Genomic DNA, 9747 nt, shown 5'->3' on the forward strand with positions numbered 1-9747 from the left:
CTGAACCTATATACCGCAATAAGACAACTGGTCCGCGAAAAGTCTTTATCATCTTTTCTATTTTATGTTAACCAAGAAAGTAATTGTATCCCCTCTGTTTCATGCACCAGGGGAACGTATGTCAAAGGAGGAGTTTCTGAAGTCTCAGAAGAAAGAATTGAAGAAAGAAGAGAAGCCCAAGGTGCCTTTGATTCTCTCATGCACTTAAGATGTTTTGAATAATTTTGCAGAAACTTGGCATCCTTTTTCATCTGATGATCTTCTCCGGTCCTCTGTGTTCCTGATCTTCCTTCCCCACACTTCTTGCTTTCTCGGTCAGCTTTTTATTCTTTTTCTTTGCCCTTGTGGATGGAATTACAAGGGGAAAGAAAACCCAACCTAGAATTTTGTGGTTACCAAATTGAAATCTGCCAGTAGTAGCAACTCAAAATCTCGTAAATGTCTACCCATTTCTACTATCTGATGGCTAGCAAATGTCTCGTAAAAGGAGGCCTGATAAATGTTGTCTTTTGCATTAGTTGTTTGTGGATGATTTTAATTGATCCTATTGCTAATAAAGTTAGTAGCTCTATAGTCATTTTCCCGAGTTAATGCCATCCCAGTTGTCTTTCCTAATTTAGCTTAGACAGTTATCACAGTGGACAGGTTCTCTTTCAGAGTTCCTCTAACCATTTTATTAGTCTCGGCCAAGTTTCTGCGGTATTGTGTTAGTGACAGGAATTGCAATTCTTAGTGTAACGGATGCATAGAAAGTTGTATTAGAGGTTTGATGTGAAGTCTGAGATTTCCCAGTATCTGGTTTGCCAGACCTACCAAGAAATAAAAAATAAATTTTATTTAATCATATAGATTGATTTATTGTTACTGTGTAATGTTCACCGCTAAGTTCTCACCATAGTATTGATTTATGACTGATGTTTTGCATTCAGGAAATAAAACTGGAATGGGGCAAAGGGCTGGCTCAAAAGCGGGAAGCTGAAGCTAGATTGCAAGAGATAGAAAAGGAGAAGTATAAACCATTTGCTCGCGGCAGGTAATTCTTAATAGTAAATAGGAAAATAATTCACAGCCGTGCTAGTTTAGAATATGATGGGAATCACAAAGAAATTTTGCTGAATCTGGAATGCACTAATTCAGGTTTTCTGCACTCATTGATGATTCCTTTTATCTTCTATATACATCTCCTGAGGTTTTTAGACTTGTGGCATTCTGGAAATATGTAAAGAAAATCAGTTTGGGAAACATGCACAAAGGGAATAGATAAAGGGAACAATGTGCATTGTGGAGCTACTTGGTTGAAATAATTGAAATTTGGTTATAGTGAATAATGTGTTTACTTGGTTTGTGAATTTTTGTATTTAATGTCCAACATTTGTTGGGAAGTGCTATACCGATTGACTTGTAATATGGTTGATCTAATATTACCTTTTCCAAAACCTTTCAAGCATCAAAACACAATCTCTGATGCACGTGGTGACTCTATAATAAGACTGAGTTGGTTATAGGGAAATGAGCTGTCAAAAGGTGAAAAAAACAAGATAAAACACACTCATCAATGTTTGGTTTTGTGTTTTCGCATTTCCCAAGACAAGATAAAACACACTCAATGTTTGTTTTTGTGTTTTTACGCCTTATCAGTGTGTTTTTTTGTAATAATTTTCTAAATTCATTGATATAGCAATCCTGTTTATGTGCTTAAATTGATCGTTCTCCCTTTTTTGAGAATTTCTTTTGTAACGTTCTCATTTGTAGAATGGATTTCATATGTTGTGAATTCTCTAGTGCAGGGATGACCCTGATCTTGATGCTATGCTGAAGGAAAGACTTCGATGGGGTGATCCCATGGCACATTTAGTCAAGGCAAGTTGCCTATTTGCTTTATTCTAGTGATGAGTATCTAGAACTTTAGCTTATCTTCGTTTTATTTAACTTAGTGTACTTGACTTCTTAACTGAAATTTACATGTCGCGGTTTTGATTTCCACACCATATGGGCTTTTGCTCCCTCCAGCTCTCTAAATTTATCTGCCAAAATTTCAGAAAAAGCATTTGGAGCCAGTTCTTCCAGACTTAGGTGATAACGAGAAGATGAAAGAGTCCGGCTTCATAATTCCCCAGGAGATCCCAAGTCACAGCTGGATAAGAAGAGGACTGGATGCGGCACCAAACCGCTATGGGATCAGACCAGGCAGACACTGGGATGGTGTGGACCGCAGCAATGGTAAGCTCGTTCCCTAACATTTATTCAATGCTTTTTTTCTTTTCTATTATGAGCATTTTATGCAATCTCTCTATGCTGGTTGTCGTCTCTGTTCTTGCTATTTTGATGCCCACAGCGTCTTTGTCTTGAATCATAAACATGAGAAGATCGGACGAGCAGCACCCAGTAACGTCTAATTAAAAATGCGTCACATAGTTTATTCTGCCACTAAGAAACAATCTTTGTTTGTTCTTCTTGTAGGATATGAGAAGGAACTGTTTAAACGGATGAATGAAAAAAGAGCTACAGAGAGAGAAGCATATCTGTGGTCTGTTTCTGACATGTGACTTTATCAAGCAATTCGGATACTCTGACGAACATATGGTAGATGCTCGACGTTTTATCACATAGAATGTTAGCGGGGGAGCGTCCATGGTCGAGTTTTCACTTTAAAGGCCTTTGGCGTTGCTTTTCTTTTAACTCTTACAGATTGAGTTGACCATGTTCCTTTATTGCTTTATAAATCTTAATGTGAAACGAGAATATGTTTGAATTAATTAATGTGATTATAGTTTATATAAATTGTGGTGTCAAATTAATATATTTTCGATAAGCATACCTATAAACAAACATATTTTTATTTTAATTAGTGTTTCAGAAACTGAAAACTCAAAACGAAATCATAAAAATCGATTGTTATTGAAAATAAAAATTATTAAAAATTATAATTACAATTCTTATTTATTTTTTAAAAGTAAAATAATAAAATAGTATACAATTAATTAATAAATATAAAATATATAAAAAGTAATATTTCGACAATTCAGTATGATTTATTAAACAAAAACTACACACTGAAATTAACATCAAATATCAAAATTCTAAAAGGAAAAAATTTTTTAATACCAAATTGAATTTATCAGTGAGTTTTGATTTGGATTTGATATTGAGTTGTGAAAAGTCCTGCAGCCGACCCATTGCAAGGCTTGGGTCGTTTAGATGGAGCCCGAATTGATCCAACCAACTAGCGGAAACGGGTTTGACAGAGAGAAGGTTCTGGGTACTCGGAGTCCGACAAAACTACTCCCACTGCCATTTCGTCTCAATTTCCCGATTCATCCAACAGCTAAAACCGGCCCTTATTGTTTTCGTTTCTTTCTTCTTCATCAAGCAATTCTTCTTCCTATTCTCTTCTCGTTGCATATCTATATCTACAAATTGAGTTATCAGTTGAAGATCGTTTAGTTTGATTGTTTTTTTTTTTCAATCCAGTTGCTTTTCCGGATTCGCCATGTCTTCCCCTGCTGAGTAATTTTCTATCTCTCCCGCGTGCTTTGTTTATGTAGTATTGTGTTTTATGCTTCTGATTACGATGCGTTATTGCGTGTCTTTTGGTGCGTTGGAGTAGGTTGCGTGTCCCAGGAGTGGGTACCTCGTGATTGACTAGTTTATTTCTCATTTTTTGTGTTTGGCTGTGAGGTTATAGTTCTGCCACGGGTTTTCGGAGATGAATGTTATGAGGAATGAGATTTGTTCTTTTGCGAGATGTTAATATTGATTTGAATTTCGTGATTTAAGACTTGAGAGATTGACCTAGATGTGATGTTCAATATGCCGTATTACAGTTATTAATGATTTGGTTAACTCCACAATTTTGAGGATGTTTTGGAAATTGACAGAAAGGTTGAAGTGAAGAATATAGTTTACATAAATGTGTGTGGAGAAAGGGCAAGGGTGTGTATGGGGTATTCTATGAGTGATATGCAGGCTAGTTATTCATGAGTGATTCATCAGCCAATCTCTCCTCTCTCCTCTTAGAGGGGAAACCATTTGTGGATACTTTTTGGTTCAAATTTCTAGACTTCAATGCTATTTTTTGTATTTTAGTATACACTTGTTACTGCTTATTTGGCATGCATTAAAGATGTATCTCGAGTAATTGATGTGAAGGAATTTGTATGACACTGGAGGGAGCACCATGGTTGGTGTAAATTCAACTTGTGGAAAATGGTGATGCTAGAGTTGCAATCTAGAATCTTCTGTCCATAAAGGGAAGTGTGGCAGATTATCACGTGCTGCAGATAGGAGGGGGGAATGAAACTTTGTGGTTGATCCTCAAGGAAAGAGTCTACCCATATATGGATGTAAAATAACCATAATTCAGTAAGTTGGGGAAAGGCAATATGGCAAATAATCATGTGGAACAGTTGCAAGGGACATCTAGAGTCACTTTAATCAACACGGTTTCAGTTACTGGCTTACTCTGCATGCTAATTTGACTAGTATTTGAAGTATGGTATTCAGTCAAGCTTCAAACTTTATTTTCAGTTGGGTGAAAACCTGACAATGACTTTTTCCACGATTGACGCTAATGCTGTTATATTTTGCAATACACCCTTACCAAAAGTATGAACTCTTCAAAGTATACTTGTTGATAGATAATGGCCATATTTAAGAATAATTTTATTGGAGCTGCATGTCTATATCCTTATGTAGATCTTATTTCTCTGTTTCATGTTATTTATGAAACTAGTATCTTACTTTCTACAAATTTCAATTCATTCTGACTGGTATAGGATCGTGGTAATGGTTCATGAATGTCACATATATTTGGTTTTAGAAGTAAGCTTTCTATCATCTGTTGATTTCCTATCTTCATCCGTCTCTCTTTACAGATACTATAAGTCTCTTCCACCTATAACTAAAGCTTATGGGACTGCGTGCTTCTTGGTCACCGTTGCATGTCAACTTGGGATACTCAGCCCTGGACTAATTGCACATGTGCCTTACTTATCAATCTTTCATTTCCAGGTAAAGTTTAACTTCTGGCTGCAATCCTGAATGCTTGTAAATGCATATATAGAAGCAACATCTCATTGAAGTAGCTTTCCGTTATTCTTCTGTTGTTTGAAAGTGGATATCGTCCTTACCATTCATATTAACTTTTGAATTTGAATCTTTCATGTCAATGGAGACAAAATAATAGTCCTTCTGATTGTTTCTTGGAATCTTCTAATTTCGGCTTTTTGTGAAGTTAGCACAAATGTACCAATTCTACTAATAAGTTTGTTAGAGTTTTCCTTATGTTTCAGTTATCCCGTCGTGTTGGCACTGTTTGCAGATGCCACAGGAAAGAGAATCTTTACCTAGAAAAGCTTGTAGGAGAAGTTGGAGAGTGTGCATGTTTCGAGGAAGGTATGTTAGGGAGAAGAGAACCTGTTTGCCATTTCATGACCTCAAAAAATCTGCTGTTTCAGAGCATTCATTAGTCAATGTCCAGCAGTTTTACATGTGATGGCCTCACCTTGTGTCCAGTCCACTTCTACTCCAACTGCGAATGCCCAATCACACCCTTATCGGGAAACAATTAATTTAAGAATAAAAACATAACTTAAGAACAAAGATGTGGAGATACTAAGGTGTGAAACTTTTAAGTTATCGATTAATGCTATTGTAACTGTGGGCACATGAATATGTGGTTAAGTATGTTGACTTAATTGTATGATGTTTTGGTTTTGGAAAACCACATAAGATTAGCACCTTAAGTGATCTTTTTCATTTTAAGTGGATTCTGTCCTTGTCCTATTAAAGGGGACAAAAGTTGCCTTAGCAAGATCACAATTTTGGAGGATCAACTAATTATTGATCGAACAGCAACTGGAAGGGCTAGGTATTTTGACATGGGGTTCATGGCGACTCGACTAACTTGGAACCTTGCCTACATTTCCTTCATGCCATTCAACCCAAAGATACAAGCTATATTTGGCTCAGTGGAGACAAGACAACAGAGTTGATATTAGTTCAAAATAGGGATTTTCGAGAGGAACATTATCTGAATCAATGATTGAAGACTTTGGATTATGTCTTGACAGACTATATTGCTAGATGAGCTACACATTGAGGTAAATAAATGTTTTGGTATATTAACTAAGAAATTTGGATGGTAGTTCAGAATAGATACTCCTTGAGAGACTTATGCAAGAGGTGCATATACTTTTTGGGAATATAACAGGTGTAGACTTTGAGAGACCTATGTGTGGTCTTTCTTATTTGCTCCTTATATTCAAAGAAGGAAAACCAAGATAACATTTTATGCGAACAAGTCCGTTGCTTCTGATATTTGATACAAATTTAAATTTTAATATGAACAGAACATAGAAATATAACAATGGGCAGAGAGAGAATAGCTGACCATACACTTGAAAGCTATCATCCTCTCTATTACTTGTAACCTAATTTGAAGGAAATTATATCAGCATTTGCCTTAGCGAAGGGAAAGTATGCGATGGTGGTTCTTTCCTTGTTATATGTCTACACATAGGACTGCAGAACGAGGTTGCACTCAGTGTGTCTACGTTCATTTTTAGGCTGTTGACAATCGCTCCTAAACTGACATGAAAACTCCAGATCCAAGATTTTTGCAATTACTGGTGGGCCTGTCAAGCAGGAAATAGTGGATTGAAGAATGTGTAGTTGTGGTGAATCAGGGGAAAGGAGGCCCAAGATGCTTCACTCTTATGGCTGATTGTGGTCCTAAAAGGTTCAAGCACGTGCTAAGAAAAATGAAAATATTGAAATATATTTGTTTGAAAGCGACTAGAGCTGGGTGACTTCTTGATTTTAGAAAGCTTAAGTTATGTTCTTTTGGCAAGTTGTGGTGGTCTCTCTGTGAAAGAGACTATTTTGTCTTCCTCGAATATCTTGCTTACAGGGGATCGATTATAAAGCATTTGCGAAAATACTTGATATTATGTCAAAGAAAGTTTTGCAATTTGCATTTCATAAAATGCATATTCATGAAGTTCATCTCATATGAGGTTTGCAAGATTTTTGATTCTCTGTCTCGTCCTCTATTTTCCTTTTCCTATCCCCTGAATGTCTCTTTATTTGAGAACAATAAAGGACAAATGATTGAAAACTTATTTATCAAAATTAGTTTTGGAATAGATACTTTGTTTGAGTGTTCTTTGTTTTGCAAAATGTACATTCTCTGATACTGTTCCAATCTTGTCTTCAGGTGTGGCGACTGATTACCAACTTCTTTTTTCTTGGAAAGTTTTCTATCAATTTCGGGATTCGCCTCCTGATGATGTACGTTACACTAAATCCTGATTAGGTCTTGACGTGATCAATGTTTTAAATTTGATTCCTAGATTTTGCCACTGAAAGTTTGGAACTGCTGAAATTTACTTTGCGGACTTTTATCATTACTTATTGTTTCCACAGAGCAAGATATGGAGTTCAACTGGAAAATGGACCTTTCCAGAGACGCACAGCTGATTTCTTATGGATGATGTTGTTTGGTGCTTTCTCTCTATTGGTATGTAAGACTGCATCTGGCTGTGCATGTGCTATATTTGTTTGCATGCCGTGTTACTTTTCTGTAGATTTATGTTTAAATTTTAAAGCATGGCAATTCATATGTGATATGCTCAAGCTTTTATATCTGAGATATTCTTTTCCTCAGTAAAAGGTTTGTTAAAATGACTTATACTAGTGTTTTTTCCCTCAATATATCTGCTTCCATTATGTCTTCTAACATTTGTGATTATTGATTCCTGTATCATATCGTAATCTTCAGATTTGCCCTACTCTTTTAGAAGTATTTTCATGGCTAATGTTGGTGTGCTTTGTTATTTCATCTTGCTTATGGTTCCTCCCTTACCTGCTTGTTTAGGTTTTATCTTCCATACCCTACTTCTGGTCGCCGTTTCTAGGGATATCTCTTGTTTTCATGCTTCTATATCTCTGGAGCAGAGAGTACCCAAATGCCACCATCAACATATATGGTCTTGTGGCTCTTAAGGTACTTTACCCCCTTATTGGATTCTGATCTTCTAATTGGTTCTTAAGGGATTAAGGTTTTGGTTTTAATGACAATCTTGTCTTCCTCAGGCATTTTATTTGCCATGGGCAATGCTCTGCTTAGATGTCATCTTTGGTTCTCCAATTGTACCAGATCTATTGGGTATTGTAGCTGGCCACCTTTATTATTTCCTAACAGTGTTGCATCCGCTTGCTGGTGGGAGGAACATATTGCGGACGCCTGCGTTGATGTATCCTTTTATTTAACTTCTCGGTTTCGTATATATCCAAAGTAAACATAAACATGCATATGCCCATGCTTGTGCTAGCTTGCTTGTTTACAGGTGTAGCGCTTCTCATATGGGGAATGTTTCCATCATCTGATGATTTGTCTTAGGCATTTATCTTCCTGGGAGATTCGATGCGACAAGAAAATGTCATGCCTAATTTTGGTTTCTGTTTATCTGAACCTGTTAACCCCAAATATCCCACATCTAAGCAGCAAAATATAAAACAATGATTCTGAATTCTCTCTGAAACAGTTGCTGGTTGCGTTCCTTAATTGGTGTTCTTAGACATAAACTAGTTGCGAGGTGGAGAATTGGTGCTCCAGTCAACAATGTACCTCAGCCTGACAGAACCTCTGGTGTGGCATTCAGAGGAAGATCTTATCGGCTTGGTGGTTGAAAGTTCTTTACCAACTCTTCAGCACTACAGGAAGTTTTATTGTGTATGTTGATGCACATATTCTGGAAACTGCTGCCTGCAAAAACGGTGAGCATTTTGAGCCAGCAAAGTCAGACGTATGCCCAAATTTGGTATCTGAGTAGCAGATACCTTGACTTTTATTCAGTACTTGATTTTCAAGGAAACAAATCATACAATAGAAATGTCCAGGTTAGACTAATGCATTTTATATGGGGATAAATGTATCTGGTAAGACTCCCAGAAATGGGTATATATCATTTGTGGGCAAACAGCCCGACTGGGAGCTCTGATAGTGTTCCTTGAGGATAATCTGACGATTTTCACTTTCTGTTCAGCAAGCCAAGATTGCTTTTGGCTACAGGGAACTAGGGATAATGATTTTGGCCGGTCTGGCCTCGAGTGACGTAAAACCCTTGAACATTTATGTTAAGTTTTTTCTGAACACCGTAAATACTCCTCTTTTATTACTGAAAAAATGAAATGTTACCAGAGTAAGTTGAAGTTCCGGGCTGGGGGAAGCTTGTAGGACGTAAGAAAAGAGATGAAGAAGTTTAGGCAGATATCCCACTCTATGCTTCGAAAAGATGATGATGCTCCTCGTTATGCAAAAAGGTCTCTCATTCCGTTTGCCTTGCAACGAAAGATGTGTCTTATCTCTTGGAATTTTGTCAAATTCTTTTGGATTGCAGTAACCCTGTGTGATGATTCACGCTCCTGCAAATAGTATATATTGCATTTTGGAGTCATAAATGCAAGAGTTATTCCATTTTTCTTACTTTAGCCGTATTGTCAGTGTGTATTTTGAAGATCCAATCAGAATTACCTTTATCGTCTCTGAATTCTGATAATACTTGCACAACTTGCTTTACCCGGGCTCCCAGTGGCCCACCTATCAGTATTAGTTTGAAGAGCTTTTTGGTGGAGCTTTGCATTTGCTGTTTATGTTTGCATAAAATTTTTGAGTTTGTATAAATGAATTTCAAAATTAGAAAAATATAGGCAAACAAATTGGAAATAGAATTAAATTGAAAGAAA

The 9747-nt window shown here is 36.7% G+C and overlaps 2 protein-coding genes across 2 annotated transcripts in view; both read left to right on the top strand.

The window, feature by feature from the left end:
• The window catches only part of LOC105173817 (BUD13 homolog), a 4750-nt gene extending 1994 nt beyond the window's left edge, over nt 1–2756 (top strand). Inside the window, exons 4-9 of the mRNA XM_020698060.1 lie at nt 4–30; nt 111–181; nt 930–1033; nt 1788–1860; nt 2040–2220; nt 2461–2756. Of these exons, the coding sequence (XP_020553719.1) occupies nt 4–30; nt 111–181; nt 930–1033; nt 1788–1860; nt 2040–2220; nt 2461–2546 (542 nt within the window). The 3' untranslated portion in view covers nt 2547–2756. The remainder of the gene's footprint in view (nt 1–3; nt 31–110; nt 182–929; nt 1034–1787; nt 1861–2039; nt 2221–2460) is intronic.
• LOC105173564 (derlin-1) lies at nt 3148–9487 on the top strand. The gene is made up of 7 exons (XM_011095352.2): nt 3148–3507; nt 4875–5010; nt 7217–7290; nt 7426–7519; nt 7877–8005; nt 8095–8255; nt 8580–9487. Exons 1-7 carry the CDS (start codon nt 3491–3493, stop codon nt 8689–8691), a joined length of 723 nt encoding a protein of 240 aa, XP_011093654.1. The 5' UTR covers nt 3148–3490; the 3' UTR covers nt 8692–9487.

Source organism: Sesamum indicum, linkage group LG11 (genome assembly GCF_000512975.1).
Source record: "Sesamum indicum cultivar Zhongzhi No. 13 linkage group LG11, S_indicum_v1.0, whole genome shotgun sequence".
Taxonomy (NCBI): domain Eukaryota; kingdom Viridiplantae; phylum Streptophyta; class Magnoliopsida; order Lamiales; family Pedaliaceae; genus Sesamum; species Sesamum indicum.